This window comes from Labrus bergylta, chromosome 22 (assembly GCF_963930695.1).
Source record: "Labrus bergylta chromosome 22, fLabBer1.1, whole genome shotgun sequence".
Taxonomy (NCBI): Eukaryota; Metazoa; Chordata; class Actinopteri; order Labriformes; family Labridae; genus Labrus; species Labrus bergylta.
The window spans coordinates 7615961-7636396 of NC_089216.1; the positions used below are offsets into that span (position 1 = coordinate 7615961).

The following is a 20436-nucleotide window of genomic DNA, read 5'->3' on the forward strand; positions in this document are numbered from 1 at the left end:
GATGTGGGAACTGTAATGCCAGCTGGACATTCACATTTATCAACTCTTAATTTCGATTTTTTATCTCATTATTATGATTTTAATCTCATAATTATGACTTTTCATCTTATAATTTTGACTTTTTATCTCATTATTATGACTTTAATCTCATAATTATTACTTTCTATCTCATAATTATGAGATCATAATTTTGACTTTTTATCTCATAACTATGACTTTTTATCTCATTATTATGACTTTTTATCTCATAATTATTACTTTCTATCTCATAATTATGAGATCATAATTTTGACTTTTTATCTCATAATTATGACTTTTTATCTCATTATTATGACTTTTTATCTCATAATTATGACTTTTTATCTCATAATTATGATCTTATAATTATGACTTTTTATCTCATAATTATGATCTTATAATTATGACTTTTTATCTCATAATTTTGACTTTTTATCTCATAATTTCGATCTTTAATGAGCAAAAAAAAAAAAAAAAATTATCAACAAAGCCAGGTTTTCATTTTTATTTCATTAACTGGCGGAAATGGGCTTCCACAGAAGTAAATCCAGCTCAGATTTCGAAAGTCCGATTTGAGTCTCAACGGGCACTGCGATGTCGGAGTTTTAGAAGCAGCACCTGAACGCATCGTAGTTGGACGACGCCGGAGACGAGAGGGAAAGAAAAGGGCAAGGAAGGGACCTGTGATAAATTCAGCCTCTCACTCTTGGCGCCAATCCGATTTAAAGAGGAAAAAAAAAAAACAGCCAATTTTCTTTTGACATTTTCATCAAATTCGCGGCGAACTGCTGCTTTGCCCGCAAGCCAATCGCTCGGTTGCTACACTCGGCTAGCTTCGTTAGCACATTATCTATCATTGTCATATTAATCTGGCCCCCTTCTCACTGTCTGTAGTCACGATACTAATAACTCAGCAACAGTGAAGCACAGGGACAATAGAGGTGTGTTTCTGCAGAGGCATCGAGAAGACAAAGCTGCAACAACAACAAAAAAATGGGGGTGAGTTGTTGTGTTTTTTGATTTTTTTTGGCACATTGTCTGCAAGATGAAACAATGAAAATGTGGGGTTTTTTTTGCAGCTCGTTTAATGCGTGATGGTGAGAGGAGAGAAAGAAAGAAGGAAGGGAAGGGGGGGGTGAAGAGGAAGGAAGGAAGGAGGAAGACAGACCATGGTGGATGGATTTAGTTGACGGCGTTGCTTAGCCATTTAGCTGCCCCTTGTTTATCTTAAATAACACTGCAAGTTCAACACAAGCGTACACATATCGATATATTGTTTTAACAGCGTTACTGCATTGTCCTTGCAGCTGTTCACAGTTAACTTCTCCTGGTGTGTGTGTGTTGTGCCATTGTTAGCACATGCTAGCCGTGTTAGCCACTTAGGAATGCCTCATTAAAGGCGAGATAGCTTTTTCAAGAGTGAGTTAAAAGAGTTTGTTCTTGTGTGCCTTTCACAACAAGGCAGATTGTTAATGCATAACCGGCCTGGTAATAATAGATTCAAGGCTTGTTTCGTGTGAGCAATGCACACCTCGACAGCAGACAGGCCCCATGCAGGCTCATGCTCGAAACCTGACTTTAGTTCCCATAACTTCAGGCTGCGTTCACTTCTTGAGTCTATCCTCCACTTTCACTTCCACAGGCTCGGTCTCTGTGCTAGGTGCAGAGTTAATGCCTGAAGTTGGAAAAGGACATGCATTCCTCCCTGTAGTAGTAGTAGTAGTAGTAGTAGTAGTAGTTGCTGTACTTGCTGTAAAGGTTTGGATCTAATGAGGGGATTTAGTTAATACCTCCTTGTTTGTTTCAGTGCTAGTCCATGGAGCATCCGAGCACGTCACTGGAAGCTTCATAACCATGTTGTTGGAAGTCTGGTGTCTTCCCAACCTTTGTTTCTACACAGAAAATTAGAGATACTTGCAGTTTACGGGCTAAAACTGACGGTTATTCATCCTTAATATATCAATATTACATCAGGAAAATATGTCATAAGCCCAAGATTACTTTGTGCCCCGCAGTAAAGTTGAAAACCCAAACAAATACAACAGGGGTGAGCAGAAAAATCCTCATATTTGAATATCAGAAGTGACTTAAACGATTGATTTGGAATCAAATATGTGGGAGATTACTTTCTAGACCAGTGGTTCCCAAAGTGGGGGGTTGGGACCCCGTGGGGGGTCGCGACACACTGGGAGAGGGGCCTTCCAAAAACAAATACAAACTGGAAATGACACATTTTACCCATTATTGTGAAATGACATGCAGAAATGTTGTTCAATTAGTTTAAGGCTGCTGCGGGAAGAAAAGTTTTGGGAACCCCCGGTTCATCCGTTCAGTTACTCCAGGGCACGGTGCAGCAAGAAACCCTGAAATCGATCGTAAAAAAAAAAAGGCTGATATAGCATTCATTTATTCACTACTTTTATGGTCGTGTGTGTGAAACGCATTCATAACTGTGTGTTTGTTGTAAGGTCTAGATGCAGGGAGAGTATCAGTTTCAGAGCTTTTCCAATACTATGGTCTCACACTGAGAGGAATACGCAGCATCGGCAGAATCAACAACCTTCAGATTTACTCAGCACTGAAATAAGAGATGCTGATGTGAATATTTTAGAAAAGGTTTTTCTGTTCTCCTGTGTCTGTGTTGTCATGTTAACATGTGTGGTAAAATGCTAATGAGGTACATACACTCACAGGTTGGTTAAAAAAAAAAAAAAGCTGCTGAATCCATACATCTGATTGACTTTGCTTGTTTCTTTGCCACCTATAACACAACCTGAAGGTATGGTTAAAACCGACTTCAGGAACTTTTCTTATTACATTTCTCCTCAGCTGGTCAGTAACAGGTCTCTCTGGCGTGGCTCTGTGATCTCTGCCACCAGGCTTTATGAAGACGTCTTCTTATCTGACAAGCCAGCCGCTTGGTGCCATAGTGCGGAGCGAGTCCTTTTTTCATGTTTCTTCAATCCATTAAAGACCCAATAAAGAAACTTATCATCCAATGCAGAGCCTCAATTATATTAACAGCCTCAGAGTGAAAACCCAGATGAAAAAGGATTAAATGTATAATTGATCACATGAAAATAGAGGAGAGGATTGAATAAGACGAGAAAATGGGAAACACTCCCAGTAAATTAAATCAAAAGAACATCTCCAGTTCTTCTGTTTTTTTTTTTACTGGCTCAACAGCTCCAGTGAGGGTGATAAAGTACAGATGTTTTTAATTTAAGAGACATGATAAATTCTCTGTGAATGATGGTCTGAGTTAAAAAAAAAAAAAAAGTGGCATAAGAAGAACTGGGGGAGAAAAGATGTATTCTGACACATGTTCACTCTCCTTCTCCTTGTTGCTTCATCTTTTCCTCTTTCTCTCCTGACTTGTCTGTAACCATCTCACTTCATCCCCCTTTATTTTGTTCCCTGTGTCCAGAGGAAGTCCAACAGGGCAAAGGAGAAGAAGGCACGACGCCTGGAAGAGCGGGCAGCTATGGATGCCGTCTGTGCAAAAGTGGACGCAGCAAATAAGGTACTTTTTCCCCCCCCCGCTCAAGATCAACATTGAGACGCTTCTCAGACAACTTTGTAAATGGATTTGCTTACATCTCGTTCAGACCTGGAGGTTAAGGTTTTGACTGCTAAACAAGCGTTGAGGCTTGCAGGTGTGCGGTTCTGACTGTTGGTAATGGCGTCGCATTGATGTTGCATATCAAAGCACCTTTGAGACTGCTCAGTGAAATCATCCACCACTTGCGCTGTTTCAGGCTTATCCTGTGGATTCAGACTGCACTGAGCACAGCTCTGAAAAGCCCTCTTTGTGAACTTTTATTTTTATAATTAGTCTGAGTAATGGTCATGAGTCCATGTAATGACACCAGAAGCTTGGAATGCCCTAAACAAACCCTTAATTGATATTCACATGGACGGAAAAGCCAAAGCCAGTGCCATGTGTCTTTTTTTATTTGTTTTTTAAATGTATAATTAATCAGTATTTTTTAATCTTTCACGTCTAATTGGCCATCAGCACACAAGTCCTGTACTTTGTGGGTTTGTAAACCTTAATGAACACCGGAGGAGACAAAAGCTCTGTCGCCTCGAGCTGACATTTAAGCTCCTCACAGGACCACCTGCAGCTCTTACTTTCCTGTGTCACTTGGTCCCAAAATGGGGCTCTTCTGTGTTGCATGCTGTTTTCTCTCCCCCCCCCCCCCCCCCCCCCCCCCCCCCCCCCCCGCCCCTTTCCTCTGTAGATGTGCCAACAGAGAAGAAAGAATACTAGGAATTCTCCTGAAGTAACATTCATATTTGTTTACACAGTTACCAACAGAAGTGAATCTTGACTCAGGCTATTCTTTCAAATGAACAAACGGTGTTTTCACTGCTTTAAAAAGCCTTTAACTTCATCTAGGAGGTTTTTAAGGCCTTAAAATAGAGAGCAGACCTACTGGGTGTGTGGGGGGGGCCCCAGAAACAAAAGTCCCATTTGTCATCGGAAAGGTCAAGTGAGTATTTATGGCGCCTTGATTTGGTTCTGTTTTGATCGCTAAATACAGAATCTGAGCTGATATTCATTTATATTAACCCCCCCCCCCCCCCCCCCCCCCCTCCCCCCTAAACAGCCACATAGCTAACTTTTGTGCCCAGGGGCCCAATGTCTACTAACTGTTTTGGAAGAAGAGGGGGATTTGTAATTTGAGATAACTCGTGGGGCCAAGAAAGAGCTTACTTTGTGGCCAATTATTCAGAGTGAACATTGGGGCTATAACACTAATAGCCCTACCGTTTTCCTGCTGGCATGTGTCCCATTGGGGGCTAATCGTGTTTTCAGCATGGTACCGGACAACTGGGCCTAGTGTGAGTGCGCCCTGAGGGATGATTTGGGTTAAAGGACAAATTATTTTCTGACTTACTGCATTCAAAAGTAGGAGGGAATTGTTGTGAAAATACAGAAGTTCAACTGGGCACATTTTTTTTGTGTCTATAAAATGTAAAGAATACTTGACATGAAAGGGGAGGAGCCTGGATGTTTTTTTTTGTTGTTTTTTTTAGTTTGTGAAAGTCACAATCTAATTCTGTCTCTTGTCCTCACAGCTTGATGACCCACTGGCTGCCTTCCCAGCCTTCAAGAAGTACGACAGAAATGGGTATGCATTACTTTGAATACCTACAAAGGACTTATTCAGTAATCATGAAATACATAATTGTTTCATTTTCTCCATGTGGGGGGAGAGAGATGGTATTTTCTGTCTGTTTTCTATTTCTCAGTGTAGACACGTTTGTGCTCTCACCACACACACACACACACACACACACACACGCTTGATGTTTCTGACCTTGTGTTTCCTGTCCGTCCCTCCAGGCTGAACCTGCAGATAGAGTGTAAGAGAGTGACCACGCTCAACCCGCTGTCTGTGGAGTGGGCCTTCGAACTCACGCGAGCCAACATGCAGACACTGTAAGAACTCCGGTCCTGTTCCTGTAGTTGAAACTGTAGATGAGGGAATCCAGAGATGACTGGAGAGACTCACAGAGAGATATTAATGGTAGATTTACAGCTCTGGAAGAAGTGCAGACGAGCCAGAAAATTCTTTGTGTGCAGGACAATTGGAAGGCGGCATCAAACGGCTACAGAGTAATGATGAGATCAGAGTGTTTTAGGAGTCAGATGTAGACTACACACACACACTGGAAGAAATTACAACTTCTACATTTCTCTTACTTTGCCTGAATTGAATTTAAGAAATGGTAAAGAATCGGACAAAGCAAAATGAGTCGCTCCATTTAAGGAAGTTTGTCTTTTCCTGATTGACACTGACCGAGCGGAGTGAATGAATGCAAGGATCAAAGTGTTTGAGTTTCACTTGTTTTCTCTTTGCCTGGCCGTAGGTATGAGCAGAGCGAGTGGGGCTGGAAAGAGAGGGAAAAAAGGGACGAGATGAACGACGAGAGGGCGTGGTACCTGCTGGCCCGCGACGGCGACTCCGCTCCCGTGGCCTTCTCTCACTTCCGGTTTGACGTGGAGTGTGGGGAGGAGGTTTTATATTGGTACAGCACCGATCCATGACTTTGCACATTTAAGTTTTTTTTTTTTTTTTGTTTGTTTTTTTCTTTTAATTTGACATCGGCTGGAGAAAACGTGTTCACTCGTGGCCTGACGTTTTGTCCTGTCTATGCAGCTATGAGGTGCAACTAGAGAGTCGAGTTCGGAGGAAAGGACTCGGCAAGTTCCTCATTCAGATACTTCAGCTCATCGCTAACAGGTAAAAGCTACAGCTCGGATCAACCTGTGTGTGTGTGTGTGTGTGTGTGTGTGTGTGTGTGTTTGATCAGGTCACTTTGGGGCGCTGAGTTTGGACAAATAAATCTGCATTAAAGGCTTTAAGTTCCTCTAATACCTGTGAAACACACCTCAATAGATGTTATATTACAAGGCTTCATTCTGGTTTTAGACTACATGTGACACTGCTGATCCCATCAGCATTTGGTGTTATTCCAAGATAGCAGCAGGGTTTTTCCTGCATAGAGAATTCTTTGGCGCCCACCAAAGAGGTTTTACCTAGCGCCAAAAGGAAAATCACTAGCGATTTAAAAAAAAAAAAAAAAAAAGACGATTCAAGTTGCAAATCAAATCCTCTCTGAATGTTAAAAGTATCAATACATCAAACGACTGATGAACAAGCAGAACATAAACTTAAATACGACGTCTCTGACTTCTAGCTGTCATCTCCCCTCTCATCCATTTACGCTTGTGGCTCGCGCTGGACAGCCAGCTGATTGACTGTTCGTTTCTTTTGATTGGTTGCGGACGCTCAGCTCACACCCACAAGTGCTAAATGCGGGTTGATTTTGAGTTTGGAGAGTTAATTTCAAAGAGCAATTCCTTCATGGCGGTAAATATTTATCCCAACAGTCATCTTAAAACTATACTAAACCACGTATGATGTAGGCTAGCTGTGGCTACTTGGGAAGGGTCAACGCCGAGATGAGACACACCAACATACATGACTGCAAACGCACGCACACACACACACACACACACACACACACCGGAACACCAACCACCGCGTGCACCTGTTTATTTGTAGTGCAACTGTGCAACAGAACACGGTTGATCCGCTATCCGTATGGACCGAGTCGGGAACGCACGTTCAACTTTTCTCCGTCCACTTCCACCGTGTCTGCTTTAATCAACAATCAATAACTTAACGATCGTAACGTCAGCCAGCTGTAGTCTGTGAACTTCTCCACACAGGACTATCAAACAGCGCTGCGTCAGAGCCAGCAAATATATTTTTATTATTTCTCAATTTCCTGATCTGATCAAATGATCCAAATTATCTGCGACTTCAATCTGTGATTATTTGACATAATACCTCAGTAACTCAAATAAATGTACTTCAACACAATTTAAAGGTAAAGAGCAGCCATCATAGGAAGAGGGTGAAGTGCACTGGCAGGATGTGACCTCCCCTCTCCCTCAAAATCCCTCTCCTCCCCTGTTTCACTGTTGCAATAAAAAAAAAAAAAAAAACTTTACCAGATTTAATTGGGGTTTCAGTAACTTATGCATAATAATAATGACATAATAAAATGGTCAGAAATAAAAGGAAATGCACAGATTTCTGTCAAATAAGGTAATACATTCTCGTAGACTATACTGTAATACGTGGGTCGACAGCGTGTAAAGTCACCCCCCTTCTTCTCCCCTCCCCAATATCAATATCGGTTTCAGCCCTCAAAATCCCTGATCAGTCAGGCCCTAGTATATACATCTGGTATATAGAGGAGTGAAGTGAACCGTAGAGGACATTCAGGGCAGTGAAAGGTTAAAGTCAAAGGAACTGAGAAAATATGCAAAACTTGAGTTCCTGTCGTCATAACTGGAAACATTTTTTTAAACAGAGATGAAACCGACAGTTTTCACTTTCAGTATAAACCTGCAGATTCCGTTTGTCTCCTCAGCGCCACCTGGTGGTTGCAGAAATAAACTGTTAAGGAGAAAAAAAAAAAAAAACCTATCATGGAAGAAAAGGATGATTTCAGATGTTGGATGTGTGTTTTTTACAAATAGGTTTACGGTTTGAATCATGTTCTTTTCTGCATTTAAACGCCACTTGAGTGAGTTTACTATAAAATGCAACAGGTTACCTTTCGAAGAGAATCTGTCACATCTTCAGGTTCATGCTGAGCTCAAGAAAATGTTTCTTAAACGCTCTCTCTCCCTCTTTTTTCTTTTCTCCAGTACTCAGATGAAGAAGGTGATGCTGACAGTTTTTAAACACAACCACGGGGCTTACCAGTTCTTCAGAGAAGCTTTACAGTGAGTATACTGGCTCTGCAAAAAAAGAGCAGGATATTTAAAACATGTGCAAATGTTATGTTGAAGGAGGGGTGGGCGTGTTATTCATGTATGTCACACTGAAGTCAGCACCACTGTGCAAAGGCTCGTCTAAGGTGGGGTCCACTGTTTGTGAAGTGACTATGAAGAAATGTGTAATCTTGAAAAAGGAGCAGTATAAGAAAGAAACGGTTTCATTGCATTCGATCACCTTTGCTCATTCTCTTCCCCGTCTCACATTCAGGTTCGAGATAGACGAGACTTCGCCGAGCATGTCTGGTTGCTGCGGCGACGACTGCTCTTACGAGATCCTGAGCCGGCGGACCAAACACGGCGAGGCCTCGGCCGGACACACCCACGGGGGCGGCCACTGCGGTGGTTGCTGCCACTGATCCACCTCACCGCCTCCCCCCCCCCCCCCCCCCCCTTACACCTTCTACGATTGGTTAAAAAAAAAAAAAAAAAAGCCAGCAACTTTCATCCGTTGCTGTGTGTGAAAGCTTTAGCTGCCTGCTACTCTTCAGACGTTTCTGAGTTGAAACGGCTGTAGAGGGCCGTTTAAAAATGTATCGATGGTGAGAACACCCGTTCTCTCATTACACAGTCAGACTTGTGTGGTTTTTTTGTTTTTGTTTTTGTGTATTCCTACTTCGAAGGCAGCATCAGTGTGAGCTTTCACACATAGCCTCTGATTATTATTTCCTTTCCTACTTCTTGGTTTAATGTCCGGCCGTATATTTCCTCACTCTCTTATCTCAGTTAATGATGACAGTTAGTATTTCAGAGTCAAGATCAAGCTAAGTTATTGCTGAGATTTTCGACCACTGCAGCGAATCTCATCCCAACCCGCTCTTCTTCTTCTTCTTCTTCTTCTTCTTCTTCTTCTTCTTCTTCTCCCAACACGTTCGACTTTATTGCATCATTGCGCCGTGCTTCTGGAATAGTTTAGGAACCGAAATTGGCTGCTGGCTCAATTCTGTATTACAGAAATGCATCACCCATCACGATGTCTCAATCATTTATCGGTAGACGATTATTAATCATGCCCTCGATAAAGTAAAAGTTGAATCTAAGCCAGTAACACGCTGCTTTCAGTCATACAGCCCCTGGATTCTCTGGGATTCTGAGACTACTTGCCTGTTGCGCTGTCCCTGGATTTGCTCGCGTATATGGCTTGTGAGTTTTCCAACAACATTCATTACAGCTACTGTTCAGAGCCACATCGGTCCATGACGCTGTACTACTGTTACTAGATCAAGGTTTGCTGTAAGAGCTAGACACCTAAAGACGGAGATGTCTAATCTGCTTTCAACTCTTGAAAGCGGATGACACAAGTTGTCCGAGACAAGTCCCAAATTGAATTAGGTCAAATATTTGATTTCAACATTTGTAGCCTCCAACACTCCTGACAGTAATGCCAGGGTTGGAGTTGGCTGCCTTGTTCTCTCAGATGTCCGACATGCTTTAACTGTCCAGACCAGACGTGAATGTCATGGACTACAAATCCCAGCTTCACAGATGACGCAAGGTTTCATCGGTTTAAGAAATCACCTAATTCTAAGCTTTTATTTCCACCATTTCTTTTTTTTTTTTTTATTCCTCCCTTGTTTTCATTTCTTACAGATACAAATGAGAGACCGCCCCCCCCCTCCTCCCCCCGCCCACCACCCCCCTAAAATGTTTTGGTCACAGATCTCCAGTATTGTAGAGATTGTAATCCTCCTCCTCTCCTGTTCGTTATGTGCCTCTGTTCTCCCTCGGTGTCCTGGAAGCGCTGCACTCTCTCCCTGCAGGCCTCTTCATGTTGCTTTCATCTCGATCCACATTGTAAAAATGTCATCACTCCTGCTCGCCTCTTCGTTTGACATATTTCTTTCCCAAGAGGTACTTAAAAGGTAAAACAAGTCGGTGTTAATGCTAGATTGTGCTGTATTTAAAAAAAACAAACTAAAAACTCAATCACCCTCCATCCCTTCTCTTACCTATTTTGTGAGCATGAGCAAATCATATTGATTTAACATGGATGAGGATTGGTAGAAGTGACCTCTTCATTCTGTGGCCATTTGAAGCTAATGAATGCTTTTAATTTGGAGGAAGGAATATAAATGGATGGATGAATGATGGATTGATTGCAGAGCGCTGAGTGTTCTTAAGGTCATTATTCCTTTTATTCTCAGTCGTCAGCCCCACGGTTAAAGTTTGCATGAGAAAACGTCATACTCTTTAAGTCAGCTCGTAGTCGAGGGCAGTGCTGCTTCTTAACTTGGCCGTCACTGTTTGTACACTCCTGTTCATCCCGGCTGGTAACAAAAGAATACTTCAATATTTCATACAAATCTCCCCTTAGTATCCTGGCAAGCTTTATTTGAAGATGGGATTTGTATTGAGTATCACAGTGATGTGGATGTGTAGGGTTTTTTTCTTTTTTAAAGCATCTTGGCACAAACTCAGTGTTGTGAGATTTTGGTGAAGTCGTGCCGTTACATCTGCTGCCGAGATCTTTGTAGGAATTCCCTCTGGGATTTTTTTAGATACCGGTCAACCTGGAAAGGCTGCTTCAACCGCTTCACCCTGGTCCATTTCACATCTGTTTACAAAAACCTTCGGGGGTATTTTTGGGACAGTTTTTGGTGAGTGTTGGCCATCGTGAAAACCTTGACTCTGGTCAGATTGTATAGTTTTGAACTTGTGGACTGGACGTGAAGAGACCTCTTTCTAGTTCGGCTGTGAGTGGCTTTAATTGGTGCTTTTGAATGTTTTGGTAAGGAGAGTTCAGCTTGAAATTGAGTACAGACTAATGCCTGCTCAGAGAATGTGAAACAGGGGAGACTGAAATGTTGAAGACATTTTCTTAGAAGCGCTTAAATCTGAGTTAATCTTTGTGTTACAAAAGACCAAATTTTCATGTGCCACTAAAAATAAAGCCTTCTGGATGACAGAGTCCAGTTCCTGGGGTGAACGGTGTTGGTCGTTTCCAGACGAAAGATAAATTCAGCAAGTGGAGACGACGAATCATCGTGTCTCGTGCTTGTTTGATCATGAACGACAAGAGCGGTTAACTTATTGCTTGTTTTAGTTCTAGCTTACCTTCTGATGAGTACGGTGAATCATTTTTGTACTACATAGGTTACAAGAAACGGACGGTGTTGTACATAGTGGTAGTAACCAATCAACCGGCTGACAGTCTCTCTCTCTCTCTCTCTCTCTTTCTCTCTCTCTCTCTCAGGTTAATCAAACGTAATCGAACCTCATCTGTTACATTTTACAGCCATGTTGTCAGTTTGCTGTTTGCTGGGTTGGATTAACTGCAGCTCTTTTCTAGAGTCTTTTTTGTGTGTGTGCCATTTCAACATATTTAAAGGAACGGATTTTAGAGCGTTGTCTCGGATTAAATTTAAGTGGATTTTTAGTTTTTTATGCTTTGAAATGGGCGCCAAGGAAAAATTGACCTTAGATTAGTGCTTTGATGTTATATTCATTCCAGACAGATGGACTGTCTTTAAAAAAAAAAAAAAAAGGCTCACTGGCAGTAAAACTGCTTTGGTGAAAAATTCTTTACTTTGAAAATGAGCCAAAACGTATCCAGTTTATTTTAATTCAATGAGGGCTTTTATTTTGGAAAACGGTTTCATACCCTCGCGCAGTCACAGATTATTTTGTTTTTCTCTCTTGGTCTTTTCTCGATGTAAATATATATATAAGCTGTTGTGGATCCATCTTCATTTTCATTTCTTGGCCTTTTACAGGTTAAACACTTTTTTAAACATGACGTTGAACGATAAACTCCCATGTTTGAGAGTGAGTGTTACAGTCCTGTCCATAAACGACAATGAAAGGGAAAACTGAGTCATTATGCCTTGTCAGTGTTTTATTTGTATGTTACAAATAAAGGAAAGTTGATTGACTTTTCAAAAGATGTTGTCTTTTTTTTTATTTTTTATATAAAATCTATGATGAAGTTACATTTGTCTTTTCATGAATTTGAACAGAAAACTATTTATTCCAATGTTTCCCCTGAAATGAAATATTAGAAAATGCCGTTCTTTGACTTTATAAGAATAGTAAAAAAATAGGTAAACGTTTAAATAGGAGATGTTAAGTCAACAGTTGTAAAGTTAAAGATGGTTAAAACTTTGAGCCTCTAAGTAGGTAGATACAAAAAAACAAAACTTAAATATGCTTTACCTGAGAATGCATCATTTTCATTTTCCTTAAATTTCATTTTATAATATAAGCCCAGACTTCACATGTTATGTTAAGTCTGGGCTTACATTATCTCCTCAAACTTGCTTTAGTTTACCGGAACTGTTGCCCGGACATTTTACGATGTTGCACCTAAACCGGAAGTTGTTGGTACATTTGCTGCAAAAAAAAAAAAAAAAAGAAAGAAATGTTCAATCTAAGCGGAATGAATGGATGCTCTGATGCACTAAGGTGCCTTTGCTCACATCTGTGCAAGATGTCATGATTTTTCAACCTCACTTCTAAGCTGTGACGCTCTCGTTTCCCACAATCTCCCCCCCCGGCGTTTGGTGAGTACGACACGATTTGAGCTGAGATATTTTGTATTACAAAATAAATTGTTTACGTAGCGTAGCTTAGCTGGCACTGATTTATCATCAAGTACACACAGAGGAGGAACTGCGAACACAAACCAGGTGTTAGATTAGACTTTCTCCAGTCAGCTGCAGGAAATGCAAGGTTAATACTCCTGCACAATTAAACTAGGAAGCTGGTTATGTATCTAAAATGAGTGCATGATGAGGAACTGAATATCGACACATAATAACAGGAGGGACATTTAAAGATATATATATTTTTTAGTTAGATACATTCTTTACAACTTCTTGCATAAAAAACAAATATAACAACTAAGAGACTGCCCAGAGACAGGTGATCATTGCTTTAATTTATTTTTTTATCTCCCTTTCTGTTTCCCCAGCTGGTCAGGGTACCATGGCAACAAGGATGAAGCTGAAGCTGAAGACTGTGTTTGTGCTCTATTTCATGGTCTCCCTCATGGGCCTTGTCTATGCTCTGATGCAGCTCGGTGAGTGCTCTTAATCCAGACTTGACTGTGTGCTGTCACACATAGCTGTCACAAAAGAGTGAATCAAATGTAAAATATTGTCACATTGTTTGTTGCCACGATTAACTGTTTTAAAGATTTTTTTTTTAGGGATTTTGTGCCTTTATTGGACAGATAGGACAGTGGATAGAGTCGGAAATCAGGGAGAGAGAGAGAGAGAGAGAGAGAGGGGAATGACATGCGGGAAGGAGGCCACAGGTGGGATGTGAGCCCGGAACCCACAGTAAAAAAAAAAAGAACTCAGGAGTATATTCATTAAATGATTGTACAGCCTTTGTGCACACTAAACTTGACACTTTCTAAATCTCAAGGGACTCACAAGGCGTGTTTAATACACCAACGTGCACTACAGGGATAAAGGCGTCTCGGTTCACTGGTGCTGTTTACATATCTTAGCTGTTCTCTATCATTCATTTCGGGCAGTGCCACACAGTAAGAGGGAAATGATTCCCGTCGATTAAGAGTTGGTGGTGACAGTGGCAGAGCATTTTCACAGGGTCACATGCTAACACTCTCTGGTATTGTAGTTTTTTTTTGTTTTTTTTTATTGTTGGCCCTCTCATGACAACAATAACAACTTGAGAGCTCTGTAAAGAAATTGTGTATTTTTCCATTTTGTAAATGTTACTTTGCAATTGCTATATTAATCATGATCAAGGTGCACATCAGTCTGGAGTTGTTGGAGGTGTGACCATGCTGGCTCACTCCACGGAGGAAGTCTTGTTTCCCATCTGAGCAGTCTGGGGTTTTTACAATTACCTCGGAAAAAGGTGTCTAGTGCTCTTTCAGCTCGTCTTCTAAATGTTGACAGCATTGAGAGAACTCCACTCTCCACGATCAGATGCTAAACAAAAGCAAACTGCATAGAGCCGCACACTTTATGGGCCTGTTTGCGATTGGATATCATTGGAGTAACATGCTTGGTGAGATGGACTTTGATAGCGGTTACGGAGGGTAAATAGTCAAACAAACGGTCTATAGCGAGAGGGGTCATCTAACACAGTACAACAGGAACAAAAGCGGAAATTGTGATCAGGCAGGGAAGTCCCCCGTCTTTGATTTTATGCTTTGAACTGTTTTGGTTGTTTTCTTCCACGCTGCAGGTCAGCGCTGCGACTGCACGGAGCACGACTTGCCCAAAGACCGTACCATATCCCGGCTGCGGGGGGAGCTGCACCGTCTTCAGGAGCAGATACGGAAGTCCGAGGCGACCAAGCAGCCGCAGAAACAGCCAGCAAAGCCGTCCCAGCCCACCATCTTTGTAATCACCCCAACATATGCAAGGTGGCCTGAGCCTGTCATTTGTTATTTTATTTATTTATTTTTTTTCATCTCCACCCTCCACTTAACTGTCTAACGTCACACACAATGAATCATTTCTGTCCTTCCACGTCCAGGCTGGTGCAGAAGGCTGAGCTTACTCGTCTGTCTCAGACCTTCCTCCACGTCCCTCAGCTCCACTGGATCGTGGTGGAGGACTCGCCGCACAAGACGCCACTCGTGAGCGACCTGTTGGTGAAGAGCGGCCTGGCCTACACACATCTACACATGCCCACCGCGAAGGACCGCAAACTGCAGGAGGTGAGCCAAGACGTCAAGGAGTTAGAGATAGAAAAATTAAATCTGTCTTCCCTTTGATGTGTGCACCTAAACTGAACTCAAACTCAGATTCTTGCTTCATTTCGAGTATGAACAAAAAGCTTGCCTTTAAACTTTTGGTCTGAACGCTCACTCTCGTGGCCTCAGGGCGACCCCAGCTGGCTGAAGCCTCGTGGAGTTGAGCAAAGGAACGAAGGCCTCCGGTGGCTCCGAGAGGACAGAAGAGCTCAGCCGGGTGGAGACACCCAGCAGGGAGTGGTGTACTTTGCTGATGACGATAACACGTATAGCCTGCAGATATTTGAAGAGGTGAGTAAAAGGAGTGTGAGGTTGTTTATTTTGATGATCATCAGCAGCGGTTGGGTAACCTAGAGGGACTGGGGCTTAGTTTATTACTGCGTTCTAGAGGGCATAAAGTGTGTTTTTTTAAATGTACAATAACATCTTCTTTCAGATGAGGGACACCATGCGAGTATCTGTGTGGCCGGTGGGGCTCGTTGGAGGGATGAAATATGAGAGGCCTGTGGTTGAAGGAGGAAAAGTAGGTGTTTTTTTTTTTAATCCTGTTTGAACATTTAGAATATACAGAACACTGAGGAGACCGAGTTACAGTTCGTTTAGGTAAAAAAAAAAAGTGAATTTATTAGACATATTCCAGTAAACAATGACCAACATGGCATATTGTTAAATAGTTTTTTAAAATTTCATTTCAAAGGTGATTCGCTTCCACACTGGCTGGCGTCCAAGTCGCCCCTTCCCGATGGACATGGCCGGCTTCGCTGTGTCCCTCAAGCTGGTCCTGGCCAATCCGGAGTCTTGCTTTGACGGAGAGGCACCAATGGGCTTCCTGGAAAGCAGCTTTCTCCAGGGTTTGGTTACCATGGACGAACTGGAGCCCAAAGCTGACGACTGCTCTAAGGTGAGGGAGGCTATTTGTGTGTGTGTGTGTGTGAGAGTGTCATGACGGGTTGTTTTAGATGTGCCTTTGATTAGACATTTCGGTGGGCACAATCATTATTTCGATTAGGCGTATCAACATACGTTTCATGCCGCTTGATTGTGTGTGTGTGTGTGTGTGTGTGTGTCTTTTGTTTTGAAGGTGCTGGTGTGGCACACGCGGACGGAGAAACCGAAGATGAAAAGAGAGGAGGCTCTGCAGGCTCAGGGACTTGGCTCAGACCCTGCAGTCCAGGTCTGAGAAACACACACGGTGTCACACACACACACACACACACACACACACACACACACACACACACACACACACACACACACACACACATTGTAAAGCGCACTCTGCTGTTGAATGCTGCACATGTAAATACTGTAAAACAGAATAATACTGCTCAGAGTTGGACAAATGTACCTTATGACTCTGTTTTTGTTTTTTTCTGTGTCAGGTAGTAAACGTATGTGTGTATATATTGAGTGAAGCGTGCGTGTTGTTACTGCTGTGCTGGCTGTATATTAGTCTATGTTTTTGGGGTTTCATTCATTTCAGTTGCTAACTAAATAAGTTTATCTCTGTTTTTATGAACTCTGGAGTAAAAAAAAAAAAAAAAAAAGGTCCTGACGGGGGCTCCAGTGTTACGCCACTAATAACACTTTCTGCGTAAAGATGGAGGCATGATGCATCTTTTTACAGACGTCCATTCCAGTAGATTCTACATGTTTGCTTGTTCTCAATTGAATTCCTGCTGTGTACCTCATTCCAGTTAGATCTTTAAGGTAAATACCTCCAGCCTCCTCTGTTTGAAGCTGATCTTTAACATTCTCTTTCACGCGACTCTTAAGGAGACATAGTTGCAGCTGAGCACTTTATTCATGCATGGCTTCTGTTTTAAAAAAAAAAAATGTCTTAGCCATATAAACATCATCCTAGGCATGATAGCACTCTCTACTCTTCACAGCCGGTCTAATACAAATGCCCGCTATCGCTGTCAGAGTCGTAGTATCTCGCAGAAAACTAGTAGAAAGGTGCTTTTTTTTTTTTTTTTTGACGGTCATCAATATACACGAAGAAAGAAAAAAAAACCCTAGAACTCAGCTGTCGATAAAGGAAAATGCTAAATAGCTGCTGCCTTGCATTTAGAGAGCTGTCATTCACCTGTGTGACACACGCATCTTGTGCAACTTAGCAACACTGAGCTTTTAACACACACGCCACAAACGCATTGGATGCAATGGATCCACACCCAGTGTAGCTTCAGCATCAAGAGCTCCGAGCTCAAATGTTGGCTTTCAATCGTATCATAGCACAACCACAACAATTAATCAGCGTTTTATTATTTATTATTTCCAGTTTTAGTGATGCTTTTAAAAAAAAAAAAAAAAAACATAGGACTTTATTTTGAAAAGCAATCGTTTAGCTCTAGTTAAGAGAGCAACAATACAAAAGCTCATATCAATAAGCAGTATGTGAATACGAAAAACAACAAGCTCCACATTGCCACATTTCCACACTCCAATCAATGACAAGAAAAAAGACTTGAATTAGCCTTAACAGGCAGGGAATCCCTGGTACTCTACAGTAGCAGTGTTTCATTTATACATTGAGTGACACTCTCAGAGGTCGGAAGATTCAAGAGCGAGTAGTCCACAGCTACTGTTGTATGATAGTGTACAAACATCTAGTGCCTGCTTAGTATTTAGTGCCTGTAAGTCAGTTCTTTACTGGTGTATTATGTATTTATTACTGTAATATTGTTCCTACAATGTACTATGTGATCATGTCTATCCTTGGCCTTGACAATAAACCTAGACAATGACAAAAAGCCTTTTTTTCATCCTGTGTCGGTCTTTTCCATCTTGTACTATAAAACCTCACATTTGGGTTCTACATGACTGCTGCTGCACCAACGACCTCCTCAGGCTCCCCTCGTCTCTGCTGCTGGTTTGTGGAAGTGTTTCTTTTCACGTGTGTATGTCACCATGGCAGTCCCGTACAATATCTCATATCTCTGAAATGTCAAATTTGATATGAGTGGAGAAAAGCAGCTTTGCCGATAATGAAGTCCAGTTGTTTTTTTGTTTTTTTTTGTTTTTGGTCAAATTAAGAAGTTCCGACAACCAAGACCTTTCAACATGGAGGGTGAAAATGACTAACACACAGTATTTGTGTCTCACACTCCCTGCCAATTAAATTGATTGCTGCCTCTCATGTTTAAGACTACAAAGAGGTTGTAATGAGGCACTGGTTAAGCGATAGATCTGGCGCCCCATGAAGCAGTCTTCTTACCACTGGTTGCAGTATGACTCCTGATCCTGTTTGGTGCATGTCATCCCCCGACTCTCTTAAAAAGAAATCAAAAGCCCACAAAGAAAATCTCTATTAGAGGTTTGATTAAATGTCATGCTGACCTGATATATAACTTATTAAACTAAGGAGACATGTTGGAAACTGAGGCGTTAGTTTAGCTTTGCAGTGGAACATCATCGCATCTTATTTAATTATTCTTGGGCTAGGGTTAGTTGTGGTTACCAAGATGTTGTGCAAAGACTTGCGGTCGTTTGGTTCTTAGTGATTCAATAAATGAGCGATGAAAAGAAAAAATGGACAAGTGGAAGATGTTGATCAGATTTGGTTTGTCGTCCCCACATCCTTGAAACTTAAAATTGAAATCACTGCAAATGAAAAATGACCACGTAAGGTCTGGCCTCTCAGGTGGTCCCGTCTCTTTCTTTAAGCGCCTCTTCTATAGCACAACATTTTTGATTCTCACTTGAACTCGTTTCTAAATGCTGACTCAGTGTTTTTATTTAAACTTTTTTTTTTAAATGAGCTCACAGCACACCTGTTCTCCGCCTGTGTCAGGTTATACTTAGCAGTGTCACACTTTGCAGACTCTGTCATACAGTGTGTCTGAGTCTTGACTATTTCATCCAGTATCACTACATCAACATCCGGACTAATCCCCCCCCCCCCCCCCCGACAACAGAGCCAAACCCCTCGCTTGTCCCTGCTCGTCAGTCACCATGGCAACCTCCTTGCAGCGTCCGGTACTGTCATCAGTGATTACCCCACGTGGGTGAGGATTCTCTAACCTCAAAACAGCTGCCGTGTTTTTACAGGCCGTGTGATTGACAAGCTGCTCCGCCCACACTGACAGGAAGTTCCCTGCTTGGTTGACCATATATGGAGGGTTGGGGATTTAAGCGCCTACCTCATCACGCATAGGGCTTTTTAAGATGAAGGTGAGTAAGAGGGGCTGAAGTCGGAGTCAGACACTCACAATCTTTGATCCATCATGATTCATTCACTGACACATTTTCATAGAAACCTTTGGATGAGACAATTTGTAACACTAGAGAGTACTTTTATTCCTGCTACTTTAAGCTACAATGATCAACACTGTCATGCTTTCACCCTTCAATACTTATCTCACTCCGTAGTATCTGGTCCCGATGTTGGCATGTCCTCACAGTGGTACAGTGTGTGTGTGTGTTTGTACATGCTGGAGCTGACTTGTAGATCATTACCCAACACACTCACAGTCACACTAACTCACACATAGAGCTCGCACTCCCTGTCCCACCCAGACACAGTGTTTACTATCAACACAGCAGGATGATATCGAGTGACCAAGCTCGCCCAGCTTATCTTCACAAACACACATTTTCCATTAGGATATAATAGCTTATCAGTAAAGAGTAGTGTTTGGACTCTTAAGTTTGTGTAAAGCAAAGAAAATGCAGTTTAATTGATTTAATAAATAACACAGGTTTTAAAAAAAAAAATCTGTTAATGGAAAGTATGTTTACAACCTTCTTCATAATGAATTAAATTCACAGATATGGACGGCGCTACATATTTAATCTCCGTCCTCCAGTTAGTTCAGAACCGAAGAAGTCTTTCGGAGGAGAGGGGGAGAAGTCTTCAGTTGCCTTTGGTTCAAGCTGTGAATCCAGTAATCGTCATGTTAATGTAAATAATGATTGGCTCATAATATAAGCATGTGTTTTGGACTCAATCTTAAGACATATTGTTTATCAATTTGTCCTCAGATTTTTTTTTCCACTACTCTGTGTAAAGCCCATTGAGCTCAACGCTAACAACATCACAACAACAGTGCTGATCTGCCAAAGTAAAGCAGGTTCAATGCTGTCGACTATGTTTGAGTTTAACTGCGGTTCTGTGGCGTTGCCCTCAACTTGGTTTGGTGGCAGCTAAGGCTGGTGCACAGGGGTTCTCAACTGGTGGGTCGGGACCCCAAAAATGGGTCACTTGAGGTCACAGGTCGTTCGCGAACCTGGAAAAAGGTTGTGCTTTTTAGGTGGGGGTCAAATGCTCGGCATTAAAGGTCATATTTACCGATAAATGAAAGTTCCATCTTTATACTCTGTAGGTCTATATGACAGCTTTTCTCGGTTAACCATTGATAACCAGTGACACGAGAGC

At 41.9% G+C, this 20436-nt stretch overlaps 2 protein-coding genes across 2 annotated transcripts; both read left to right on the plus strand.

Moving 5' to 3' along the window:
* The first annotated feature begins 635 nt into the window (after positions 1-635).
* On the plus strand, positions 636-12264 carry naa40 (N-alpha-acetyltransferase 40, NatD catalytic subunit). The gene is made up of 8 exons (XM_020643638.3): positions 636-1017; positions 3446-3541; positions 5104-5156; positions 5372-5467; positions 5899-6057; positions 6189-6272; positions 8255-8332; positions 8595-12264. Exons 1-8 carry the CDS (start codon positions 1012-1014, stop codon positions 8740-8742), a joined length of 720 nt encoding a protein of 239 aa, XP_020499294.1. The 5' UTR covers positions 636-1011; the 3' UTR covers positions 8743-12264.
* A 447-nt stretch (positions 12265-12711) lies between these two features.
* b3gat3 (beta-1,3-glucuronyltransferase 3 (glucuronosyltransferase I)) lies at positions 12712-17815 on the plus strand. The gene is made up of 8 exons (XM_020643637.3): positions 12712-12882; positions 13293-13400; positions 14543-14723; positions 14837-15020; positions 15186-15347; positions 15493-15579; positions 15754-15957; positions 16138-17815. The coding sequence occupies exons 2-8, from the start codon at positions 13307-13309 to the stop codon at positions 16234-16236; spliced, it is 1011 nt and encodes a 336-aa protein (XP_020499293.1). The 5' UTR covers positions 12712-12882; positions 13293-13306; the 3' UTR covers positions 16237-17815.
* The last annotated feature ends 2621 nt before the right edge of the window (positions 17816-20436 follow it).